Source organism: Equus quagga, chromosome 3 (assembly GCF_021613505.1).
Source record: "Equus quagga isolate Etosha38 chromosome 3, UCLA_HA_Equagga_1.0, whole genome shotgun sequence".
Taxonomy (NCBI): domain Eukaryota; kingdom Metazoa; phylum Chordata; class Mammalia; order Perissodactyla; family Equidae; genus Equus; species Equus quagga.
In genome coordinates this window covers 61,906,594-61,934,408 of record NC_060269.1, presented here as the reverse complement: position 1 = coordinate 61,934,408, position 27,815 = coordinate 61,906,594, and the positions used below count along the sequence as shown (strand labels likewise).

Sequence of the window (27,815 nt, the reverse complement as noted above, 5' to 3'; positions counted from 1 at the left end):
TCATGGGCATAATAGAAGCACCACAAAATACAGTAACGAGATGGCCCAGGATGATAGAAGCAGACTGTGCCCAGAGTCTGGCGCGTGCCTGTAGGGCTTTCCTGACAGTGAGGTCTCTGTGTTAATCCATAACAGATAATTAGACACCTTCGTGTACACTCCAGGCAGTTGCTCCTGGCCACAGCCCACTCCCCAGCTGACAATGCCCAGCTGGTACCATAGGCTGTTGTTGTGTTTTTTCTGGCAAACCAGAGGCCCCCCACTGTCACCCTAGGAAAGAAAAGTTGTTTGGGAGTCGAAGGGAGAGTAGCAAATCACTCCTATAGCCTATTGAGGTGTGGGAGCCTGGCACAAGGCAAAAAGCACTTATGATGTCTTTGATGAGCGGACTGTTTTAATTTTGATAAGGCTCTCCAACTCCACGACTATGCTCCCAGCTCTGTGGCTGTCAGAAAAGGTAGCAACAATTGGTCAAAAGCAATGGTGATGAATGACAATTTAGTCAAAAAGTAAATATCCACCATTATCATCATCATCCAGTTGCATGCATTCATTTTGATGCACCATGGAGTGGTTTTGCAATCCATTTTGCCTCTAAGCACTTTTGTTGTTTTTCAGAATTCTTCCAATCTTTCCCTGGCCTTTTTACTTCAAATCCACTTTCAGTCAGCCCATTTTGTTCTTTCTGTATTGTTCACAGGAGCAAAGTAAAACACAAAAACAAAAATCCATTATGCCTCATCAAAGGTCATTGGTTGAATACAGCAGGCATACAAACTGACATATACAAAATGCAAAAAATATAAAAATGATATCGAAATATTGTATTGTGGTTTAAAACATTAAATTTTAAACAGCTTACAAATTTTAAAACATCTTGAAAAAGATTGCCAAATAAGTATGAGTAAGCGGAACAGACATCATTGACACAAAAATCGAGGAAAACATATACTGCCTTTCATGCCCCCAAAGCTCCTGGGCCATTTTTAAAATTCTGTTAAAGAATAATGTATCTTCATCAAAAAAAATCAGAAAACTCAGATATGGGAAAAGAACATGAAGAATACCCATAATTGTATAGATAAGTAAATTTATATATAAACACACATGATTGTGTGTGAAAAGACTATTTCCGGTAAGATATGGTAACACAGTAACAATGGCTTCTCTGGGGAGTGAACCGGAGAACAAATGTTAGAGGTAAACTGCCTCCTCACTGTACACCCATCTGTACCACTTGCCTCTTCTTTACCACGTACTCATATAAATAAACGAAATAAACATTTCTGACTCCAACCATCAGAGGCAACTCCTTAGTCAACTATAACTTCCTACATCCTTGCGTATGCAAATATGCATCCATCGCTATTATTTTACAGAAATAGGGTCAAGCAGTACATATTGCTTCACAGCTTACAAAGATTTATTTTTGAAAATATTAAGTGACATACAAAAATGTTGAAAAGAAGCACCATTCAAAGATGTGCCAAAAATCCAAATACAAAACAAATAAACAAAAAACCCAAAAAACTGGCTATGGGTTTATTTGATTTTTTTTTCCAGTCAGATTGTGGTTATCATGAACAAATTGCTATGCCCATCAACTTACTTTGAACAAAACTATTCTTTACCAAATTCCTTGAAGTCATTGGAAAGTCCCATGACCTTTCTTTAAAGAATTGTAATCGCTTCCCTGGAGATGAGGGGATCTACGTGAAAGGTGTTGGGCAGAATAGCAGCCCAGTTAAGAACTTAAACTTTCGGAGTTAAAGCCCCCGGTGAATATCTAGCTGAGAGAATGTGAAAAATTTTCTTCAGCATTTCAGGGCTCGGTTTTTACGCTGATGAGAATAATTGTACCTCTCCCACAATAATTGTACCTCCCTCTCACGTGGTAAGCCTCTACTCAGTGAGCTCCCAGCATTTTTGTGAATTTTTGTTGAACAGGCGAATCTGCACGTGGTCAGGCTGAGCTGCTGGATTTGGAGCCCCATTTCTCCTGGAACTCAAAAGATGGCCCTAACCCCAGAAGTCAGTTCCCTTCATTAGAACTCTGGTGTGTTATTTATCTTGCTGGTGTGTCCTCTGCAAGGCTGTCAGCTTCACTGATCCTCAGTTTCTCCATCTGAAATAGGCCTGCTTCCTAGGGCTAATTTATAACCCTTTCATGTAATATTTGTGGAAACAGTTTGTATGCTATTGAGCTTTGAGCAGGTGTAAGAGATGGTGATGGAGAAAATGATATTGCTAAGATTTACTTTGACCCTCTTCTCCTCCATGTGGTTCTAAGTGCCTTTGTGCGTTTGATTCGCTTGATTTTCACAGCAGACCTAAAAGGGAGGAACTCTTAGTATTTCCGTTTTACAGATGAGGAAACCTGAAAAGGCACAGGCACAGAGGGAAGTCACAGGTAATAAGTAGAGGAGCTGGGAGGGAGGCTAGGGGAGGCTGCACCCCAAACCATCACCCTGCACTGCCTCCCTTTGGTTACAGAGCATCTGTACTGAGTTGAATAGCAGCCCTCTCAAATTCACGTCCACCCAGAACCTCAGAATGTGACCTCATTTGGAAATAGGGTCTTTGCAAACGTAATTAGTTAAATTAAGATGAAATCTTACTGGATTAGGGTGGGCCCTAAGCCAATGACTGAAATCCTTATAAGAAAAGAAAACAGAAGAGACACGCACACAGGGGAGAAGTCCATGTGAAGACGGAGGCAGAGATTGGAGTGATGCAGACACAAACCAAGGGACGCCACGGATTGTCGGCAAGGATGAGAAGCCAGAAAAGGTAGGGAAGGATCCCCCGCCAGAGCCTCCAGCCTGAGCATGGCCCTGCTGATGCCGTGAGTTTGGACTTCTGGACTCTGTGAGAGAATATGTTTCTGTTGTTTTAATTCACCCTGTCTGTGGTCATTTGTTGCAGCAGCCTTAGGTAACTTATACAGAGGAGGAAGAGGGGAGCCAATAATCCTGGAACCGTGGGCCAGCCCTCTGTGGTAGCCCCTCTCCAAGCAAAGGACAAGCTCCATTACCTGGCAGGCATCCTTCCCACCTTGAGGATTCCCAGCACACAGCATGTTCTTGGTGAGCATAGACATCACTTCAGAGCACATGTTCCATTTGACCAGGTCAGTGTTGACTTTATGCAGCTCTGCATTCACACCTTGCATTGGAGCTGACCCAAAGAAGAAGATGGGGAGAGACCCTGAACTCAAAGTGGTCCCTTTAGGTTGAGATCAATCATTCACCCACATCATATCTTTTCACCTCAACAATAAGGGAACTGCTTTATGGCCCAGAGAATAACCTAAATTCGGATGGAGTGAGGAGGAGGTGGGAGTGGTGTCCAGGAGACTCTCGAGCCCACCCTCTCTGAATCCAGAGCTCCCCAGGACTGAGTCTTTATGGAATCTCAGCCTAGTGCACCACTTCTCACCCTGAAGAAGGTGCCAGTCTCCAGCTAAGGTCCTAAAAAGGTGTTTTGTTTAAATCCATAAGGATGTAAAGAGAACCCAAGATGACAGGCTCTATCCTGGGGCCCACGGCACATAAAGAAGGGCTTGAATCACGTCAGGGTCCTTGAGCAGTTCATTACCTATGGAGGAGGTGAGTCCAACACTGGAATGTTCACTCCTTGAAGGTGCCCACGATATTTTCCTCTTTGTAAGTTGCTGAGCCTAGAACCTCACCTGGATCATAGAAGTTCAAGGACTATATGCTGTACAAAGCTCAAGGAACTCTAAGTTGGGAAGGTGGCTTTGTTTTAAAGGGCAATTCCCAACGAGGAATTCTAAAACAGCTCTGAGCTTTGAGACCATGTAGGAATCAATGTACAGCCATTTAGATACCTAACTGGAAGAACAGAACCAACTGGAATTTTTTTCTGCTCTGTTGGTTTTGAGGCAAGACACACTTACCAAGAAGAAAGACAAAAGGGCACATTTTGTGGGTTGGCTGGGAGAAGTAGCAGGGGTGCATTACTGGTTGACTCTATAAGGACAAGTTTATATTCAGTTTATCCTCTTCTCCTTAGCCTAGATCTGTGGTTTTCAGATATTTTAGCCACAGAGCCCTTTATCACAGGGAATCAGAACTGACATCATTAATTGGGACAGAGTTGCTGTGGCTGACATTGGTGTGGACTTCTTGGAACCCAGTCCATTTTGCCACCCCTTTGCCTGTCAATAAGTCCCTCAAAATTCTTCCAAATCACCCCTCAGACTCTGAAAACCTCTGCCTGGGTTATCACTGAGGCCTTGTTTAGAGTTTATGTTTCACAATATGGACATAAAATTTGCTACAGGAGCCCAGGAAGGCCCACAAAGGATGGCCACCACATGGACTGAGGAGGTTCATCATAGAAACCTAAATGAGAACTTGAGGTCGCCAAATCCACCAGGCAGACTTCCCAGGGCCAGCAGAGCCTCCAGAGTTTGCTTCTCATGCAAACATCAGCCAGGGTGCTGGCCCCCCACTGGGTTAGGTTATAGTAACTCACCAGCAATGTCCCATCCAGTCACCCAGCAGTTTCTCCACCTCTGTATGTCAGTGACCTCTGAAAGGCAGATGGGTGCTTCGTTGGCACTCAAGTTGAGTGGGGATTTGAGCAAGAGCAGAGCGATGTCATTATCTAAGAGCCAGCTGTCAAAATAAGGGTGAGTAATTAGCTTGTCCACTTGCATCTTCCTCAAGTTCTTGGTGTTAAAGAATCCTTGACCGTGTTTGACCTCCAAGGTAGATCTTATTTCAAAACAAAAGAAGGAGAAAAAAGGTAAGTGGTGAAAGGGCAAAAGATGAGCCTTAGGAGAAAATTCCACCAGTCTGAGGCTGTGATCCTGCGAGCTTCAGGGAGGGAGGCATCTGGGGCCACGAGCTTGGCATAGAGCTGGGGAAGAGACTCCTGACTGGGCAGCAGGAGATGGACCTGACTTCCAGTCCTGCCCTTTTCCAACCCGCTCTTGCCCTGATGGCCCCTTACTTGGGCAAATTCACTTGTAAATTTCATCAGCAAATGTCTAGGAAGCCATGCTATGCACAAGTACTTGGGGACCTGACCTTGATTTGCAAGAATAGGGGGACTGGCTATATAACAAACACCTGGGAAGTTTCTCAAAAATATTGACTTGTGGACTTGAGTTAAGACAGCACCTAAGGATCTCCTGTCATGTAGCCAGGCCTGGTACCCTGCCCTTGGGTCCTAATCCCTTCTAGGATTCTCTGACTCTGTGGTCACTGTCAGCCTATGCTCTTCCCGAGTGAGAGCAAATGCTTAGGAAAGTACTTTCCAGAAGTTTAGACTAGGACCACATGCACTTGGCAAGACGCTGAGAAATCCAGGAAACGTTTGTTCTCCCATTTGGGTCCCACATAACCAGATGTAAAACATCTTAGGAGGAGAGCAGTGTCTCTCCCACCTGCACTGTGTGATGTTTGGCCACACGGGCGTGTATTTAGCCTCCTGGTATTTTGTTCTATGGCTGACAAACCTGGGTGGAGCTTCCAAAAAATTAACAAGCATGTAGGGGAAAATATTCTACCACACTGGTTAAAAAAAAGGCTGTTTGCAATACTTACTTATTTTTGTTTATGAAGCAATGGGACGCAGTTAGAACCCACCACTCACTGAGGATCGATCCTCCACAGAGATGTCGCCCTTGGTCAAGAATACTCACATGCCATGGGAAATCTACAATGTCTGCAGGTTCCCCACCTATGATTCCCAAAGCTTCTGACTTCTCAGATTTGTCCCTCATGTTTCGGCCACATGTCACTAAAAGCAAAAAGAAGGAAGAGAGAGGAGAAAAACCAGGCCCAACAGTCAAGGTTGGTTGGCTTGGAAAAAACTTAAGTGTAATGCCCGTTTCTCCTTGCCCCCCAGCACACAGACAGCAGTACCTTAGCCAGGTTAACATCAGGTGGGAGAGCCATCCAGTCAGAATGATGCCCCCCTATGCCTACCAAGGGCACCACAATTGTGAGAATGGGCTTGTGGGGAGCAATGACTGCTGCCTTCACTATGGCTTTGATTCTTGGAAGGGTCTCCCTCTAAGGGCCCTTGGGGAGGGGGCACCGCTACAAGCCCTGGGGCTGGACCTTGCTGTTGCACCCCAGTGAGGAAGCCCAAATGAGAACATTCATTTATTTGAAATTAGACCTCATTGTCCTCTGAAAATCAGGGCCTTGGTGTGGTGTCTTGGGATGCACATTTTCACTGGCCTCTCCACGTGGGTGACACAGACACCAGAAACTCTACAGGCAAAGAGAGATTGATCTGTCCCTTCCTTCCTATCTGATTCCCCTCCTGTGTTTCCTATTGTGATTACTGGCACCATCTTACACCCAATTTTAATTCTAGGGATCATTCCAGTTGCACCTTCAAAGGAATAAAAATTTTGGAATTTCCTATGGGATAGGATTGTTTTGACATCTTTGATGTCTTTCAAATGTCATTTGAGTAATGAGGAAAATAAACATCATAAAATCTAAAATGCTGAGTGCTTACTATTTCTATTTTTAACATTCTGTTTTGTCTAAAACACAAACCCCATGGATAACTGAAATTATTATTGCCCCATTTTAAAGGGGAGCCAACAGAGATAAGTTTAAGGTTAGGACATCTGGCCAAGACCCAAAAGCTAATATATGATTGAGCTAAGATTTGAACTTAGGCAGTCTGCTTCCAGAGTCTGTTCTCCTAACCACTGGGCAAATTGTTTTTAAACTGTTAACCATGCTTATATATGGGGAGAAAAGGCAGTGCCATTCAAAAATTTTCACAAAGTATAATATGAAAGGTGTATTTATTCAAATCATCTCCACACCACACATTCCACCACCACGTGTCCCCACCACTTGTCACCATCATCACACCACTCCTCGCTGTCACATTTTACCACCACCAGTGCACATTGCCATCACTGCTGCTGCTTATCTCTGCCTTTGGGTTTCTCTCCTCCAACTGCCCTGGTCCTTTCAGCCCCCAGAAGTGCCCTGCTCCTCCCTGTCTTAGGGCTCTTCCCCATGTCTATGCCAGAAAGACAGTTCCTCCCTCATCTGTCTTGCTCTTCTTTGTCTGTTTAATTGCTGTGTATCCTTCACATCTTAGCTCAATTATGAAGTCCCTTTAGAAATCTTCCTTGCCTTTCAAGATTACATAAGCTACCCTCGGTTTACTTTCTCGTTCAACACCATTCCCTCCCCTCAGAACACTAACAGTGATTAAATATTTGTGAAACTGTTAGTTTAGAGTCTATTTCATCCATTAAATTGTAATCTCTATGAGGGCGGGAACCATGTCTGGCTAATTTTTACATCCCCATTACCCACCTTAGAGACTGGCATGTGGTAGAAACCCAATACTACTGATCGAATAAATGGATGGATGTATGGACGGGTGGATGGGATGGGAAATAAAGATCTTAACATCCCTAAAATCTTGACCTATCAATAACCTGTACAGCTGGTTAGAAATTGAGGGACCTCAGTTCAGATACTATTTCACCCCATACTCATGGAGGCAACTGCGCTTTGAGTTCCTAAATCAGGGAGCCTGGGGGAGGGGAAGGGAGAGTAAATCACCCATGGAAGTGTTGTCTCCTTTGAAGATACAAAGAGAGAATAAGTAGCTGGTGCCCAGGAGTACCTGTTCCCATGAAGGGGGACATGATTTGGTATTCCCAGTGGAACACCACACATTGCAAGGAACCTGCAGCCCAATCTCAGATGGAAATGTTGAATTTTCAGGGCCCAAAAAGGAATCTTGGAACTAAAACGCAATAATGTTGAATCTCTGGGAAATGTTAAAAATACTTAATTAAAATAATAGTTTGTGGAAGTTTAAAGAAAATTACTGGTGATTACAAGTTAAATTGGATTCACAATTTAAAAGCCCCAGTATGCAGTCTTTTTTGCTACATAATGATAGCTGCCACTTACTGAGCACCTACCAGGAGTCAGCCTCTGTATCGTGTGTGTCTGTGAGACATTTAATAATCCTAACAAACCTCTAAGATAGGTTTTATCACCCCCTTTTACGGACGAAAAAACAATCTCTGAGAGATCATGGTATTGCCTAAGGTCACTTAGCCTGTAAGAGGAACGTGGGGATTTTTCAGTCAATGTGTCTAGTTCTAAAGCCCAACTCTCTATTCATCTTGCTCATAGCTTGCAATAGGTCTATATTTCAGCAAAGCTTCTGCTCAATTCTTTTTTGGCCAAAATGATGGTAAGTGGTTTGGATGATTGCTCTCTAAGGTGAACGTCAAGCAGGTTGAGACATTACATCCAAAGCAGTGATCATGAACTCTGTGTCCACCTGGAAGGAAGCTTTCTGGGGTGAGGTGGGGAGAAGGTTTCACCTGGAGAGCTAAGTCTGACCTGTCTCTGGTCCTCTGCGTAGGACAAGTCCAAAGGCACATCTAAGCTTAGGAAAACAAAGGATGGCAACCTATCATCAGTTTCTGCTGAGGGTTCGGAGGTGCTGGAGCAGCACAGGACACCAAGCCAGGCGAGTGCTAATAGATGCCTTTAAAATTTAAATGGGTAAAAAGTCATCTCAAACTCGGAAGAAAAAGTGCATCATAATGCATGACACAAAACTGAGCAAGAATGAATATTATAGATGACAGACTTGAGATTGAAAATTAGCTGGCCAGGTCTGAATGCTGGGTGTGAACCATCAACAAGGAATCCACAGAAAGTCTTGCAACTCCCATTAGAAAAACAATAGATCCAAAGCTTGAGATTGTGAAGGTAGCCTTGGCCTGGAAGTTTTTCAAGAGGATATCAACCACAAGATGCTGACGAGATGACTAGACTGCTACGCTCTCCACCGCACAGACTGCAGGTCGTCAGTCTGGGGCCTCAAGGTGTAAGAATGACATTAACAAGTGGAGGGTGTTCAGAGGTGAGGAGCCAGCACCTTGGGAATCCTTACATCATAAGGAGCATAAGAGGAAAGAACACTCAGATGGGCCTTCAGACTCCTGCAGGATTTTCTTAAAGATGAAGTGTCAGGCTTGCTCAGATCTAGTATCAGTGGGTGGAGATCACTGGATGGTATGAAAAATCTTACAGAAGTATAAAAAATCTGCTACACTGTTGTATTCCACTTTGTTGGAAATTACACAGAATTGAGACTGACTTGGAGAATTTGAGACCTGTGGTTGTGATATTTAGGAGAGTCCATGGGAGCCCAAGGAACTTGTTTATTCTTTTTTTTTTTTTTTAATTTATTGAGTTCTTAGTAGTTTACATCACTGTGAAATTTCAGTTGTACATATTTCTTGTCTGTCACCACACAAGTGCTCCCGGTCACCTCCTGTGCCCACCCCCCGCCCCTCCCCCCGGTAACTGCTGAACTGTTTTGTTTGTCCATGTGTTTGTTTATATTTCACATAAGAGTGAAATCATATGGTGTTTGTCTTTCTCAGTCTGGCTTATTTCACTTAGTGTAGTACCCTCCAGATCCCTCCATGTTCTTGCAACTGGGATGATTTTGTCTTTTTTTCTGGTTGAGTAGTATTCCATTGTATATACATATCATATCTTCTTTATCCAATCATCATACAATGGGCACTTGGATTGTTTTCATGTCTCCACTATTGTGAATAGTGCTGCGATGAACATAGGGGTGCATATGTTACTTTGGATTGTTGATTTCAAGTTGTTTGGCTAGATACCCAGTAGTGGGATGGCTGGGTCATGTGGTAGTCCTATTTTTAGTTTTTTGAGGAATCTCCATACTGTTTTCCATAGTGGCTGCCCCAGTTTGCATTCCCACCAGCAGTGTATGAGGGTTCCCTTTTCTCCACACCCTCTCCAACATTTGTTTTTCTTCTTGGTAATTATAGCTGTTCTGACCCGTGTAAGATGATATCTCACTGTAGTTTTGATTTGCATTTCCCTAATGATTAGTGATGTTGAGCATCTTTTCATGTGTCTGTTGGACATCTGTATTCTTTAATATAAAAATGAACTTGGTGGAATTTTTCTATAATGGAACAGGCTATCTGTAGAGTCTTCAGTTTTCTCACACATAAAATGATGGCATTCAGTAAAATCATCTTTAAGATTTTTTCCAGTTCTAAAACACTGTTCAGTTCAAAATGGTGAGGGGAAAATATTTTTCCTTAAATTACATTTATATGAAACACAACTATCTTTATTTAATTTCTTATATATAAACATTGAAGCAAATTTTAGCTTTATTCTTAATTTTTTCCTTAAGGGGTATATGATTTCACTTACAACACTTTAAATGCTGTATTGCTATTGATGTCAGGCTGCCAATTGTCGTGCAAACTGAAACGTGAAGGTATTTACATGAAAAGTCTTATGCAAGTACAAAAATTCTTCTGTTTTTGTATGCTTGATGGTTCAACTTTGTTGAAAATTACATAGAATTAGGGCTGACCTGGAAAACAGGAAACCTGTGATTGAGAATTTTAGTAGAGTCCCTGGGAGCCCAAAGGATTTGCATATTCTGTAGACAGAGAACTGAATGGATTTTAGGGTCTGACAGCACCACAGAGCGAAACTCCTGGTGAAGGAGTTCAGAGATGGTTCCTTGCAAGTCCCACTGGAATGAAATCACTTCAGACTCTAGATTTTTCCCAAGTGACTGACTGAGCCAGATCCAGGATGTAACCGATCAGATTAAGATGAGGAGGTCTCATTTCAACTTTTTAGTCCAAAGTGGCTTCTCTTTGCCTGTACTATCGGGGTGTCTCAGAAATTCTTTTTCCCTCAAAAGATCCTATCAACGTGTTGGTGACCATGACAGAAAGAGGAGCATGACTGTTGAGACAGAACTCAAGTAGGGAAAAGGCACTGTGATTTTTAGCTCTGTCCCCGCTGACAGGGCACCTGGTGAAGAGGGAAGGAGGTGAGATTCGGCATTAGAAGCTCTGAGTTGGCTCCATTGTTTGCTAGCTGTGTGACTTAGAGCCATTGATCTTTAATACAAAGACAAATATTAACATAGGCCTGCTGCCTATTTTTTCATGTAACATTGATTTAGAGGGATGGCATTTGGCTTCATTCTAGTCTGGACCAAGGAGAAAGAAGTCTGATTTTGCCCAAGACTCTTGGATCAATCTGGGGTCATCTCTGAGCAAAATTTCCCTGGGAGAATGCACCTGCTGGTTGTTTTCCTACGTCAACGGCCACTCCTTCCCCTGCTCTTTTGCTGTGTCCTCCTGTTCTTCCAAAACCTAAGGCTCAGTCCTCAGACCACTTCTTTCTGCATGTACTTTGGCTAGAGTATCTCATCCCAGCCATAGCTTCAAATACCGTCTTTATACAGATGATCTCACCATTATCCTCCTCAGACCTCTCCACTGAGCTCCCCACTCACTTAACCAACTGCCCTACTCAGTATCTCACAAGATGTCTAAGTGGCACTCAAACTTAGTGTGGCCCACACTGATCTATTGACTTACCTGACCCCACTCCAAATCTTCTTTCTTACAAGCCTTCCAAGTTCAGTAAACGGTCCCCACATCCATCCGTTTGCTTAGACAAGGAAAACATCTAGGAGATATCCTTGACTCCTCCTCTTGCTCTCACTCCCCACTTCCAATGCATCAGCCGGGTCAGTCAGCACTCCCAAACGATTTCCAGAAACCAACCACTTCTCTCCATCTCCACTGTAAATGCATCTAGGCCACCATCCTCTCATGCCCACTGACTCATCTCCCTGCTTCCACTCTTGCTCCTGCCCAGCCCAGCCTGTGTAGCAGCCAGAGCATCTTTCTCAAGCACCTCTCAATTCACACTCTCCCATTTAGACTCTCTGACGGCTTCCCATTGTAACCAGAATAAAATCCAGAGTCCTTACTGTGCCTTTATGAGGCTCAGCATGGTCTGGGCCCACTAACCTCTCTGAACCCATCTTTCTTGGATGCCCCTTCCCAGGTACTCTGCCCCAGTTGCACTGGCCTGTCTGCCTCTGAAACACACTGAGCTCATTCACTGCTTGGGGCCTTTCTACTTACTGTCACTTCTGCTTTCAAATACGTCTCCTTCTCACCACATCGGTCTCAGCCCATGTCTCATCATCTCAGGAAGGCTTTCCGTGACCACCTCCTACAACAGCCTCAACAGCCATTCACAGATCTCCCATCACCTTAGCCTATTCTGTCTGCTTATACCATTTACCAGGAATTGAAATTAACTTCCTTATTCACTCATTTATGGGTTTGATACTTCCTTCTCCTCACTAGATAGTAAAACTGCTTACAGATGGGAAATGAATATGTCGTTCTCTGTTATAAACCCAGCTCCTACAACAGCTCCCAGCACATGGTAGAGGTTTGATATTTGTCAACCAACAAATAGACTGAACATGCAAGGCTCTGTAAGTTCTCAGGACCCAGGGAGATGAGTCCGTATTAGGTATTAATACACTGCCTTCGTTACAGTCATAGTGCGTGGTGGTTTTGCATTAGACCGGTTAGGTTCCACATGATCCTTCAGAAGGTTTTCAAAGAGGAAGCAGCAGGGAAACACCTTCTTAGGACCACACATGACCTTAAAGCTGCAGGAGGTGGCTAGTGGGCATCTCCAGCTTGACAGCTGGCTACCCCTGTCAAAGGGGTACTTACATTGGCCAGTCACTCTGGAAAACTCTGGTATTTAACATAGACATTACATACACGCACACACACACACACACACACATACACGCATGCACACACCCCAGGCTCCTCCACATGTAACTTTAAAGTTGGGGATGTTGTGAGAGCAACGATCTGAAAGTCTGGTCCAGGGGCCCCCTGCCTTAAAAGGCAGTTCCCTGGATCCCACCCCAAACTATGCCATCAGCATCATAGGACCTGACCTCTTGGACAAGCCCCCCAGGTGATTCTCTTGCCCGCCAAGTAAGCACCCTCGTGAGGCACAGACACAAGAACACCATGAGAGACCTACGTGCCAGGCAGCTGCATGCCCAGGGCAGCAGCAGGGCAACCGGCAGCAGGAGCGCTGCTCTTCCATCCTTCCATCCTTTCATCGGCCCTGGTCTTTACTCAAGCTGGTGGAGAGGCTTCAGGTGAGACGGTGCATATTCAATTCAGAGGGACCGGGTCAGGGCTTTGCTCTCTGTGCCTATCTCACAGCCCAGCCTGACCGCCGAGGTCATAATAGGGCACTGGGTGGAGCTGGGACAGTCAAGACAAGGCAACCACTTGGCAGCCCCGAACCAAGATGTGATGATTTCCATGAGCTGATCCTCTGGGTTGTGACGGTCAGTGTGGAACTGGAGGGCTATAGACAGGGGAGTGGGAGGACTCCATGCTAGTTGGGTTCCTGCAAGACAGGGCATCTCAGATTTACTAATGTGTCAGGACAAAAGAGCTGAAGGCACTCCCCAGGAGAAAGGGTCTCAGGCTGCTGGTCCCAACAGGTCAGGCGATACAGTGGTGTGAGCACAGACTTGTACTCCTACAGAAAAGAGGTCACATCACCAGGGGGACCTTAAGGGAGCTACTTAACTTTCTCATATTACTCATCTGTAAAAATGGGGATAATAATAACACTTACAACATTATATTGTTGGGAGGCTTAATGAGCTAACGCATGATTTAAATTCTCTACTAATTGCATCTCTACTAATGTCTTCCAGTAAAGGAAGGCACATTGACTAGCAGTTTCTATGATTGAGACATCATAAAGTACAGATCCATGCGTAGATCAGCTGCAGGGGAGCTTCCATTGATGCAGCTCATTCATTTGTTCATCCACTAGGTTAGCTAGGACTTTATGAAGCATTTTCTATATGCCAGGCTTGGAGGATGATGCAAAGATGAGCTATAATTGTTCTCTGTCTCCTAGAAGCTCACACCCATCTGGGAGAGACACTTAAGACACCACCTTAAGACAATGGGATAAAGGTGTTGTTGGAAGCTGTGGAGGGGTACCCACCCCAGTCTAGGGGGAGTGCTGGTATGTGGTGGGTGGGGAAAGAGGCCATTAGGGAAGGTTCTCTAGAGGAAATAAGCTCTGTCTGGGCTGAATCAATCCACAAAGAGAAATGGCATTGGGAAGGGCAGAAAAGCACTTGTTATGGGTTGAATGGTGTCCTCCCAAAAGTCATCTGTTGGAGTCCTAACCCTTAATGCCTCAGAATGTGACTTTATTTGGAAATAGGATCATTGCAGATGTAATTAGTTAAGATGAAGTCGTCCTGGAGCAGGGTTGGCCCCTAGTCCTGTGTGACTGGTGTCCTTATAAGAAGGGAAAATTTGGATACACACACACTCCCACACAGAGAGAACAATGTGTGAAGATTGGAGTTATGAGGCCACAAGCCAAGGAAGTCCCAGAAGCTAGGAGAGTGGCCTGGAATGGATCCCTCCCCAGCTCTTTCAGACGGAGCACAGCCCTGCCACACCTCCATTTCGGACTTCTGGCTTCCTGAACTCCAGACAGTAAACTTCTGTTCTAAACCACCCCTCTTGTGGTGCTTTGTTACAACAGCCCCAGGAAACTGTACGGCGTTCTAGGTGGGCGGAAATCTGGTGCAAAGGTACCGAGGTGCATGGGAACTGTAGAAACTTTTAAATTAAACCATATAGAATTGCTCAAAAATAGACTAATATTGGCAAATCTGATTGGTTCAGCATAAAATATTAAGTTGGAATAATGTACAAGATTAGGTAGTAGACAGGGGTCAATTTATTGAGTAAAACTCAAATCTGAATAAACGGTCTTCCTATGAAGCATCCACTGAATAATTCTCACAAGAAATTACCATAGATGTGACAGGTATGTGGAAAACAAGTATTATTACCGAAGATTGGCAAGGAGCTGTCAGCGTAAATGTTTTCCAAAATTCTATACATAATGGATTTCCACTTTAGGGGAAATAACTATGGGACTTTTTGTTTCCCTAGCTTTTTTGAAGCTTTAAAACTTATCTTAAAAACTCTTGAAAATATCCCATCAGAGTAAGTGAAGGGCAGAGGAAGTGTTAAGAAGTTAGTTTGTGTTATTGGATGTAGAGTTTTAACATACCAAGCATTTACTATACATCTCATAGCTCATTAGTTAAGCATTGGAAATTCATCATAAGCAAAAAATTGGAATTCATCAACCTAACTCATAGCTTTTCTTTGCCAGGAAGGGGCTTGAAATGGGAGTGAAAGCTTCCTTACCCCTGTTCTTTGGAAAATACAATGAATTTGAGCTCAGAAGAGCAAAATGTTGTATTGCAGCTATAAATGTTTGCAAAATTTGGGGCACTGGAGGGCACGTGTTCAGATAAAGTGGAATAGGGCATAGATAAAGAATTCCAATGTCACCCACGATCCTGCCCGCTTAATCACATAGCTTCTACGGCCAGCCCCCGAATTCAGAACAGGGGAACATAGCATATGCATTACTTTCATTCAGACCCCAAAGAATCTCAAGATCTCGCAGCACGTCAGTAGATGGATTCACATTTTTATCAGAACACCATTGCATGAAGACATACGTCCACTCTGAAACCAGTACACAGTGTTTGTAGTGGCTTTATTCATAATTGCTAAAAACTGGTAATAACCATTACTGGGTGAATGGATGAACAAGCGGAGGTACATTCAGACGAAGCAATGACACTCAGCAATAAAAAGGAACAAACTGCTGATACACACAGCAACGTGAATCTCAAGTGCTTTGTGCTAAGTTGAAGAAGCCAGACACAACCAGCTGTATTCTGTATGATGCTATTTCTATGACATTCTGGAAGAGACCAAAGGAGAGGCACAGAGAATACATCCGAGTTGCCAGGGGCTAGGATTCGGGGAAGGGGATGGGCTCCAAGGGGCACGGGGGAGCTTTCTGGGGTGGTGGAAAGGTTCTTGGTCTCGACTGTGGTGGTGGTAACAGCCATGTGCATTTGTCAGAATTCATAGAACCGTAAACCTTAAAAAGGTGATTTTACTAAATATAAATTGTATCTTAAAAACCAGACTTTTAAAATGCCTTTGTGCTTTGTGCACTTCAAAGAGCCACTGACGTGAACCACAAAAGAATTGCCCAATTTTTTGAAGGGATTTTTGTTGTGACCTCAAGGGCCGACCACATGGGGAGAAATTGTTTTAATCCCAGCTTAGTCTGCTCAGGCTGCCATGGCAAAATACCATAGAATGGAAGGTTTACGTAACAGAACTTTATTTTCTAACAGCTCTGGGGGCTGGAAGTCTGCGATCAAGGTGCCAGCCTGTTCATTTCCTGGGGAGGGCCCTCTTCCTGGCTTGCAGACAGCTGCCTCTCACTGTGTCCTTGCGCGGCCTCAGAGCTGTTCACGGACGGAGGGCGCACTCCAGGGTGTCTTCTCATAAGGACTCTAATCCTGTAGGATCAGGGCACCCTGATGACCCCATTTAACCTTAATTTCTTTCTCAGTGGCTCCATCAACATATACAGCCCCACTGAGGGCTAGGGCTCCAATATATGAATTTTGAGTCCATAACAAATACCCAGCAGACAGGACGCTCCAGTGCCCCCAAGGCCGCAGTACCCGTTGGGGTTCTTGCTCAGGTACTGCTGGTGGTAATCCTCGGCGTAATAGAAAGTTTGTCCCTCCCGGATGTCGGTCATGATCAGGCCACAGCCGTGCTCTGAAAGAACCTGTGGAGACAAAGGCACCGTCAGGACCCTATGCTGGCAGAGATCGTCCGAAGGAGGAGGGACAGGCAGGTGGGGATGCGAGGGAAGCAGACATGGGTGGCTGGGGACGTGCAGTAGGTCCTTGTGGGCCTGGGCTCTGCCACTTCCCAGCTGGGTGATTCTGGGCAAGCTTGCACCTCCCTGTGATTTAGCTCAGGAGGCTGGGATTGAAATCAGGTTTTCGACCCTGCAATTTATGCTCTACCCTTGACACCACCTCTGCTCCTGGTGCGTGTTAGGAGCCCTGGTTTGGGCCCTGTGGGCTGTGAAACTGGCCCCAGTGCTCTCCCAGGGGAAACAGCAGGACGTGTGGCTCCCTGGCTGCCCTGGGAAGAATGGGTGTCCCTGAGAGCACTCTAGCAGGGTTGTGGTGGGAGGGGACAAATGGGCAGGATGGGGCAGGCAGGGATGCAGCACCGCCCACAGCTGTCCCCTCTGTTGCCAGCTCAGGAACAGGCCCCCTGCCCACTCACAGGCTGGACAGAGGAGCCCCCACTCACTCCTTGTGGTTCTAGTGAGCAGGGACCCTATCAAGACCCCCTGGAGAGCAGGGGGCCATTTGGGGCCTGGGCTCTGCCACCCGAGGCCCAGGAGCCTGGGGAGTGAGGTCAGGGGAGGAGGTGGCCTGAGGGCCTGTGTCGGGTCATCGCCACCCTCTGTGACCTAGTTTAAGGCCTGGTGGCATCTGCTACCAGGGAAAGAAACAGACACGTAAACACCAGTTGGGGGAGGAGAGCAGAGCTATTTGGGGCGGGAGACAGATTAAGAAATAGACATTGCTCCCTGTGGATTTTAGCCTGTTCCCTTTCCCTTTTGGATTTCAGCTGTGCCCTAATTCTTTCTTGTTACAGGCTGCATGGAGCATTTGAGCACAGGGCTACAGAGACGTGACCCCAGTTTCACTGGTTCCATTTTGGACAGGGGTGCAAGTTGAGGTCTTGGACTTGTCCTTCCATAAGGGAACTGCCTGTTTGTCGACAGTCCATTGGTCTCTTTTAGAGATGAAGTTCTCACGTCTGCCCAGAAGGATGGATCCACTCTTAGTGTTCAGCATTATTTCACTGCTGACCCTCTGCCGAGCCCTATCACAGCTTTCTGAATTTCCATCCAGCCCTCCGAGGCAGAATTGGCTCTGAAACCACAGGCCTGGGGATTGAGGAAGGTGATCTGAGTGTCTCAGTTAGGGAGGATCCCAGAAGGAGACAGAATTCCACCCAGAAAGTTAGAATGAAGGTTCTTTCATGAAGGGCCTAGGCGTTGTGGGTATCATCAAGGGGCCCAACAAAGAGGAATGAGGCTTTCCAGAGACGAGCAGCAGCAGTCAGCCACAGGGCAAGGAGATAAATTCCATAGTTACTGAAGTCCAAGTGTGGGGGAGGGATACCGAGGAGGAACTGGGTCAGGGAGGGACCCTGCCACTGGGAGCACAACGGCCTCAACAGGAAGGCACAGAGAGCAAATACCCCAAACCCTCTTACTTCTTGCCTTGTACCTTCTGTCAGTACCTCCCATTGCTGAGGGCAAGCCAAGCAACATTTAGGATCCCAGGTGACTAATCCTTAGGGGCCAGCCTACCAGGACCCAGGGAAGGACAGCCAATGGATCTGCAGAGGTGAAATGGGAACAAATGGAAAATACTCACGCAGAATCATCTAGTGCTCTCTCCTAGATAGTAGAATTGAAAGCTATGAGCCATTCTTATTTTAGGGCTGATAAAGATGCCAAGCTACCCATTAAACCTCATCATGGTGTTGTGTTGGTCCCAGCCTATTGAGAGTGATGCTGTAGGCTGAGAATGAGGCACTCGCCTGGGCCACATTGCTTGCAGTGAGCCCCCACAGACAGTTCCCCCAATGCCGTGGCTGGACCAGCCCTTGTGGTTCTTAAGATTGCAGGACGCACTTCAGTAAAAACCATCAGGGAACACTGAGGAACAAGATTTATTCCTCATAGGCCTGGAGGGTACACAACATGCCCAAGGGCCACACAGTGAGATTGCAGGGAGAGAGAGAGAGAGAGAGAAAGCATGGACCTGGGTCTCTGCCTTTATTAGCGTTGAGGGTGGAGTGTCTATGGTTTCATGAGTTCACTCTTTATTGGCCAATTTAAAGTATAAGAGCAGGAATTAGGGCTCAGGAATGGAGAAGCGGGGTCACTCAAGCAGTTGTCTAGGTTACCCAGGGCTTTCTGAAAGAGGGACCTTCATGGGTGGGGACAGCCTAATTCCTTCTCTGGCTGTTTTGCTAGTAGCTGTGTCGTACAGCTGGCAGTGTGTTTCTTTAGGATGAGTGTCTTTTGAAGTGGATGCCCCAGCAGTCAAAAACTTAACATCAGGCACTTACACTACACTTGTATAATATGCTGGGCTCAGGACTCTGCAAGCATTATCTCATTTAACCCTCATCGCAACTATTCAAGGGATTTACTCCTCTTGTTTCATATTTATTAGATCAATATGCCAGATATTGTACGTTGACGTTCAGCACCATCTCTGCCTTTCCAAACTCTCCTAAGAATTGTAGATGCTGAAAGCTGGCCACTTTTCTCAGAATCCCAGGCAGGCTTCAAACTTAGATTCTCAGGCAAGTTTTAGGAGGCAGAGGACATGGAGAAACGGTTATTTTCCCACAGCTGCAGTGTGCAGGCATGCAGGTTTTAGCAGACAACGGTTATGAGGTTTTGCCGTTAACTTTGAATATCTTGCTGCAAATCGTCACTCCAAAGCTGAAGAGAATAAGATCATTAGCGGGGAGTTCCTGTGAGTTGGGAAGTTTACCACACTCCTGGAAGAAGGAGGCTGTTTTTCTTGACCTTTGCACTCAAGCCCTTCTAATGGTTCTGTAAGCATCCATCTCTACATACTAAAACCCTTTCGGCTTGGAATACGTCGCGTATGTTCTATTTTCCTGGTAGAATCCCGACTGATACCGTATTTGGAACTGAAAGCAGTTCCAGGAGATACAACTGCAAAGGTAGAAATCTAAGATTTGTTGTCAGGCCTGGTTTGATTTGAAGGCAATGACGACCTGGTCGCTAGTGGAAAATGGGGTTCTGGGAGTCCATGGTATGCAACGACAAAACAGTTTCTCAAGTTCTTATCTGTCGTTCCTAGAATCAGTTACCTAATAAAAGAGATCAAGTGGCGTTTGCAATAGAATGCTCTAGTGGGAGAGGCAAGTACAAGGGCTATGGTTACTGAATGCAATGGAAAGTTTGCAGAAAACAAAAGAATGAGCCAGACGATCTTGGGGCCTTACATCCTCAACTCAAAGACATAATCCAAGAGCCAGAGGAGCTTCCATAATTGCCCTAAAAGAATCTCTTACCAATTGTATTAAAAATCAGACCCGGAGTTGTCCTACAGGTAGAAGAATGACAACATAACTTAAATTCACAACCTCTTCAGATGCTTACATGAAAGATGATTAATTGGGGAAAAAGGTGACCCCAATAATTGAAATGGGATACTTGGGTGGATTAAGATGAATCAGTGTACTTTAAAACCTCAAAGCCCGCTGAGCTTCCCTTCCTGCCAGAAGCAGCCCCTCTGCCCCTTCAAGCGAAGGCTAACCCTCTGGCTTGAAGACTTTGTAATGCCTGAGTTGAAATAAGTACTTTCCCAGGGGATGCTGATTCTCCCCTCGACCCGCTCCTACCACCTCTCATGGCAGTCAGAACCATAAGTAGAGTCATTCCAATAGACCTCATAGGGCGTCAGTTCAAATCCGACCCCAGGAGAATACGGATACACAGTAAAAGGGCTGTAAAATTCTGTTAATGTATATTTGTAGAAACTCGAGGATTAAGTATGAGGACAGATTCTAAGGGAGTTAGGCAAAGAATAAAGTAAAATGCGATTGGCCCAAATTTATCCATCAAGGTGCACTTAAGAGAAATTCTATATTCAGTAGGTTAGCTGAAGCAGCTGGAAGTGGCTCTGTTTGTTTGATCGAAAGACTAGAACCTTGGACAAAAAAGTGGCCTGTATTAAATGTAATTCCTTTGTAGAATATAAAAGAAGGAATCCAAAGTCTTAGCTAGGAATGTCAGAATAGATTTACTGTGACCTACTCACCCATCCTCTAACTCTGCCCCTTATATGAGTCCTGAGGACACCATGTTAAATTAGGCCTTGAAAAATACATCTTCAAGGGGAGCGTCAGTATCCTAGAAAAATCCTGTTGTGGCTGTCATCTGCAGGCTGAGGATGATGTGACACATAACCCATCTGGTAGAAGGTTGATTACACTTGACTCCTTCCTTTATGGAGTAGGTGGCAATTTTTCTTCATAGTAATAGACAATTATTCTGTATATAGATGTGCCTGCCTTGCCCACAATGCTTCTGCCACCCCACCACACATAACTTACTAGATGCCTAGTTATTGATCATGATGATTTTCCATTTGGCACCACCTCTGACCAATTGGTTATAACGCAACAGAGATGAGGCAATGAGCTGATGCTCATGGGGTTCACTGATCTTATTATGCCTCTCACCACCCGGAAGCAGTTTGCCTGGTGGAACAGTGTGATGGTCTACTGAAGGTTCTGTAACTGAGCCTCTTGACATCTAATAACCTGTGAGGTTGAAGTGCTCTTTTACAAAGTGTGGTATACATTGAGAACTGTTCAGTATATGGTGCTGATTCTCCTATGGCCAGAAAACATGGGTTTGTAAATCAAAGGATAGAAATGGGACTGGTTCTATTTACTATTCACTGAATGATCCATTCAAAAAATATTTTGCTTCTTATCACCACAACTGTGAGCTCTGAAGGTTTAAAAATCTTAGTTCCCGAGGAAGAAATGCTTCTACCAGGGGACACAATGGCTCTGTTGACCTGAGAGTTGAGACAGCTGCTTGGCCATTTGGGTCTCATCATGCCATTGAACCAGGGGGCAAAGAAGGAGGTAACTGTGCTCACTGAGATGATTGACCCTGATTATCAAGAGAATAGAATGTTGCTGCACACAATGGGGACAAGGAGGAATATGGCTGGAATCCATGAAATCCTCTGGGGATGCTCTTTGTATTTCATTATCAAAAGGGAGAGATTAATGGAAAATCATGGCAACCCAATACAGACAAAACCACCAAGAGCTCAGAAATGGAATTTGGGGTCACCCCATCAAGTAAAGAACCACAATCAACTGAGCTTCATTCAAGTTGGAAGAAGGAATTTACCAATACCAACCGTGGCCTCAGGATCAGTTGCAGACTTGAGAACTATTGTAGCTGCCTAGATTTGCATGTTTGCTTGGTTATGCATTTGTATATGCCAATTTCCCTTTATTTCTTCCCTTTCCGTATGTTGGTGGCGGTTACATTTATTATTTAGTCTTTAGGATACAACACTGTGATGGTCATGGAGGTGTATCTCTCAGATCTGCCTTGAGAGAAACTGTTGCGAGGAGCATAGTTGATGATGTTCTTCAGCTATTGCTCCTTTGGATCCACCATGGCAGTCAGGCCACAAGCACCCTTCTCCTGGGTTGCCCCCAGCCAATGACTGAGAGTGGCAGGACATGTGAGAGCCAGTCCGTTACTGCCCAACATGGCAATCTTTGTTCAGGAACTCCTATCAACCTGATCGAGACTTTCTCAGACCTGCACTGGGGTCTGAAGATGCCCTGCCTACTACCATCCCCCCACTCTTTATCCTCCCCAGACATTTTCCCCAGTAAATCTCTTTCACATATATTTCTGTCTTGGCATCTGCTTGTTGGAGAGCACAAAGATATGAAAGTGGGATTGTGATGGAACTGAAGAGCAACAATTATTATCCAGAGATGGATATTGTGATTTATAAGACTTTTGGCTAGCCATTTGGGGAAGAGGATCACAGTGTTTCTGTTTGTATGAAGAATAGTTGTATTGTGTTAAGCAGGAGCATGCTGTTGTTGCTATTCTTGAATTTCAGAAATTTTAATGTGGTAGAAGTTTGTGTATGTATGCTGAGCAGCCAAAGTGGTGGGTTTGCTAGATAGTAACTAGTCTCACAGTGCTCAAAATCCAGTTCCCTAAATCCTAAATCCCCATTTTTCTGTGTCCTAAGACCAGGAAGTCCATGAATCACAAATCCCAGCTCCCTTGCACTGACATTCTGGATGTGATTTTGGGTCCAATGAGATGCATTCGCTAATATTTGATATGTAGAAGGGAGGCAGTGGCAGCTGAAGCTGGACTCCAGTATCGGGCTGTGAGAGAGTTGGGCAGGGGAGGGAGGAAGCCACATTTTATGCTCCTCCCCAACCACTGGCTGCAGCACCAACCTCCTGGCCTAAAAACTAGTGGAGGCCTCTGACTTCTCCTTGTCAAATCACTGACAAGCTTGAGGAGAAGGCCTCTAATTAAACCCGCTCTTGTGATAAAAGTTTCTATCTGCTAACTATCCAGAATTGCTTTATTCTCTTATCCTTATTTGCTCTTGAACCATCTCTCAAGTACTGGTTTTACCTTTCAGTATGCATTTTGCTTTGCAAAATCAGAAGAGATTACACTGACTTTCAATTTTCTTCCTCTTTTTCATTTCTTTTTATAAATTATGGTAAGATATTTAAGAAATAAAACACTACGAACACGGTTGAAGGTCTCTGTGGGTCTCTCCACCTCCTCCAGTCATAATAAATAGCCTGAGCTTTGTGTTTATCTTTCCCTTGCATTTATAATTTTTCTGTATCTAAATATATACTAAGCAATAGTAGTGTCTTGCATATTTTAAAAACTTATAGAGATGGTAGACTGAACACGATTTTCTGCAACTTGCTTTTGCCTGACATTGTGAGATTAATTTCTGCTGATCAGTTTAACTCCAGTTCATGTATGTTTTCACCTCTGAGTGATATTCTGTTGTATGGCTGTACTAAAACTTAAATATTCCTGTCTTTGATAATGAGTATTTATGGTTTTTTCTATTTTTTATTACAAACTATGATGTTATGAGTATTCCTGTATATACCTCCTTCTAAATTTTAAATGAAATGTTTTTAAATATTAAAAACAATTGGTGAAGATATATTAATGATAAACTACTTTTAAAATCTGTTTTACATGAACGATAGTTTTTGGTGTCAACACTTTAAATAAGGCAGTTATTTTCTTTCAGCACATTGTTGGTATTATTCCAATATCCTTTGGCTTCCATTGTTGCTTTGGAGAAGTCCGTCAACTTGATGTTCCTTTGTAAGTACATTTTGTCTTGCATGTGTTGATTTTGAGATTTTCTCTGTCTCTACTGTTTTGCCATTTCACTAAAATGCATTTAGAGATATATTTCTATAAATTCTGCTTGGTATTTGTGGTTTCCTGAATTGGAGGACTCATGTCTTTCACCAGTTATGGAAAATTCATGGTCATTGACTCATTGAACATTTCCTTTCCTCCACTATTTTTATTCTCTCCTTCTGAAACTCCGGTAGCCACGTGTTAGACCTTTTCAATCTATCCTCCTGGTTTCACAACTTCTCTCTCATATTTCCCTTGTTGTCTCTTAGCATTAGGTAATTTGTTCAGATCCAGCTACTGGTTTACTAGTATATTACTAGTTATATTTCTTATTTCCGTAAATTGTATTTGATTCTTCCTGGTCATTTTTGACAGTATTTTGTTTTCAGTTCCCTCTTTATTGTAATAGAATTGTTTATATTCACTATCTAATAACTTAATAAATATCTGAAGTCTTTAAGTGTATAATCTTCTGTTCTTGCTGCACTTTCTCATGATCGTTTGTTTCCTACATGAGTTTAGCAATTTTACATTTCGAACCCACATTTGGCTGAACTTAAGATCTGTGGGAATCTATAGGGACTATAATTAGAATTTCTAGTTTTAGAGAAAAAACAATGGGATACCTAGTTAAATTTGAATTTCAGATGAACAACTAATACGAGTATTTCTCAAATAGGTCACGCTACATATTTATATTAAAACTTTTTTCGTTGTTTGTCTGAAATTCAGATTTAACCCTGTGACACGTGTTTTATCTGGCAGCCCTACATGTGCTGGAGATACATGTCTCTAGAGAAGATCTGTTCTTGTTTCTGAGAGATTCCCTGGGATCTGCCCAACTGGGGCCACTTTAATTTTTTCAGTTTGGTGTTTTCTGGGCTATGTACAAGGTTAACTTTGAACTCTAGACACTTATGAGGGTAGAGCTGTGTTTACCATTTCTCCAAGGAGAGTTCTTCCCCCATATGTTGCTGAGGCTAAAACAAAAAACAGTCTCCTTTTATCACACTGGTTTTATTTCTTAGCCCACAATTTCTCTGAGGCTATAACCCTTTAAGTGTTCATTCTTTGTGAATGGTCCTCAGTTCCTACAATCTACAAGAGCTCAAGCCTTTTTTCCCCACATGACCAGTAAAGCCCAGGAGTCTAGATTCACACTTCTTATTGACTTTTCATTCTGGATAAGAACTCTGGACTGCTACTTCTGTTTTTGACTCCCTAAACTTTTCCTTACTTTCTTGTGGGCTCAGTGATTCATTTTAAAGAATGTTTGTTGAATTTTGGCCTTCATTTATAGATGTATACTAAAAAGAGGGTTTTTCAAAAATAATCTCATAGCCCATATTACCTCAGAAGTATTCCTTTTTTATTTCCTTTAACATACATGAGAAAGATGTCAGAAAATAAGTTGATCTGAGAGTCAGGAAATATGAATTTTAGTCTTGGATCTGTCAATAACCTTTAGCAAAACCTTGCTTTGTTTAGGGCTCAGTTTCCTTATATGTAAAATGAAGGTTGGGGTTGATTTCCTTCAGTGTTTTTCAAATGGAGATTCACATTTCATATCCTATTATTGAGTTATGATATCAATTTACTGGGTTCTAACTAGCAGGTAGGAAAGCTGTGTATTGTTTTATGAAACCTTAGCTCTGTGTGTGTGTTTGTGTGTGTGTGTGTACCAGGCCATGATGTAGGATCTACTTCTTCCTATGGTTTACATAGGATACCATTGTGGGCATTGATCCCCCTCATAGATCAGTGCCTTCTCTGCAGTGAATGTTCTCTAGTGGGCATTAATGTGAAGCACAGAGCTCTCTCCTCTGGTCCATCCACACGCCTCTTCCCTAGACCTTATTACTTTTGAACTTTCAGTCTTACTCTTTCCAAGCCCTTGGCCAACCAGCCAAGCTGTTCATGACTGCCCAAGAGGCCTTACATTATACCACCTATTTTTCCATTCAAAGGAGATGACGGTGTGCACTGTTCAGAGCTCTGCCCACAGGGGTATTTCTCCTGACCACATCATTCAAGGCCAACCCTGAGCAGGTCTATCTGGTGACAGAAGTCCATTTTCATGGGCCTCTGAAGAATCAGGACTGAGAATTTTTCCTCTGTCATCAGCTGACATAGCACCTCTCATTAAGTCAATGCATAAGCTGAGAGAGAAGATTTGTTGCAACAGTAGGTAACATGGGGGCCCAGGCAACCTGTTCATACAACTTATTCACACTTGCTTGAACCCAACCCTAAATTTCCATCAGAAGATGGAGTGTTGATGGCCTGCCAGACCACGTGAATTTGTGGGTTATGACAGGCAGCTCCAGTCAGTTACTTGGTGTCTCATGGCTAGGTCCTTGCTCTCTATTAGGACTCTGCAGCACAGTAGGAATTGTATTGAAAATAGTAGTTCTCTGCTGCAGAAGGCAGATTGCTTCAGATCTATAACAGTCTACAATTTTTCTGTTCTGGTTTGCCAGAGACCCTATGCAATGTCCATATTTATCATCATAACATGGAAACACACGGACATTAGGACTAATAGGGATGGGGGAAGTTTATAGTGGAGAAGTATTAGAACACAGAAATCCCCTGAACTCACATTAGATAAGCTGGGTGTAGATGGTCTGCGAATATCATGGCTAGTGTTCCAGGAGAGAGGAGCCCCATGACTTAACACTGGATTCTTCATGGGTTGGAAAGTGACCTTGTTTGAAAGAAGGAGCTTCAGAGTGCTGGAGCCCAGCGAAGAATGTTAGCCTCTTCTTCGTTGAGCTGACTCAGACCTACTGAATCAGCTCTCTGTTAAGCTACTAAAAAGGGGGAGAAAATGAACCTTCATGGCCATCCAAAGTTTTTGTCCTCACACAGATGCCTTTAGTGTCATTGGATCTACTGGTCAAACAGCCCAAGTGGCAGGGCAATTTGTACTACATCCTGAACTCAATGCAAAGCCCTTTCTTGCTTTGAGCCCTACACTCAACTGGAAAACTTCTGAGGCATTGATAAATGGGTGGGAGCATTATTTCCAAGTATAGCATCTACTATCTAGAAAATCCAAGGAGGATCCACCAATTGCTGTGCCTCCTTCTTGGTGGTCGGAGATGTACAGTGCAATAATTTGTACTTTCCCTTAGAGAGGATGTCCAGATCATTGGACGCCTAAAAGCTTTGCCAATGTGTCAGGTCCTGAATCTCTGTAGGTTTATCTTTCATCCTCTGGAGTGATATTTCTTATCAGGGCATTCAAAGTACTTTCCACTTCCTATTCTCCAGGTCTGGTAAGCACAATGACATTAATACAGTGTACTGATGTGATACTCTATATTGTGACAGAGCATGTCAGTTAACATAGTCCTGGGGGCAAGACAGTGGATGTGAGCTGCTATACTTTCCAAGTCAATGCAAACTAATTTTGATCTTCTTTCTTAGAGGAAATGGAAAAGAACGCATTTTTCAGATCAATATCTGCATACCATGTGCCAGAGTATGTATTGTAATAATGATGCCACAGAAGGCGTAATTGGGGATACCAATTGATAAAACGCATGGCAGTCCATCATCATCTGCCATGATTCATTTGGAGTTTTGCAGGAGTCATAGCAGTGAATTGAATGAGGACATGATGGAGATCACCAACCTAACATCCTTCAAGTCTTTGATGGTGGCATTAATATTGGCAATCCTACCCTGGATGAAGTCTTGCTTCAGGTTAACTACCATGGTGGACATTGTGATGTGGTGCTCAGATTCCCCCTACAGGAATCTCTCCAACTTATTTCCTCAGCTGTCAGCTCTCTTTTGGAATTGCCTTGGCTAAAGAGAGCTCCTCACCCTGGGTCATGTCTCTCTTCCAAAGGAAGCCCACGTTGAATGACTGGTTAATGCAGGGAATATCAAATTCTAGCCCCCTCACCCTAATTCAAGACAGCT

The 27,815-nt window shown here is 43.9% G+C and overlaps 1 protein-coding gene across 1 annotated transcript; it reads right to left on the bottom strand.

Moving 5' to 3' along the window:
- LOC124236757 (serine protease 52-like) lies at nucleotides 1-27,605 on the bottom strand. The gene is given in 6 exon segments (XM_046655730.1): nucleotides 1-270; nucleotides 3,035-3,151; nucleotides 4,478-4,742; nucleotides 5,577-5,772; nucleotides 16,466-16,616; nucleotides 27,528-27,605. Coding segments are annotated over 6 exon segments (1,077 nt in total).
- Nucleotides 27,606-27,815: the final 210 nt, after the last annotated feature.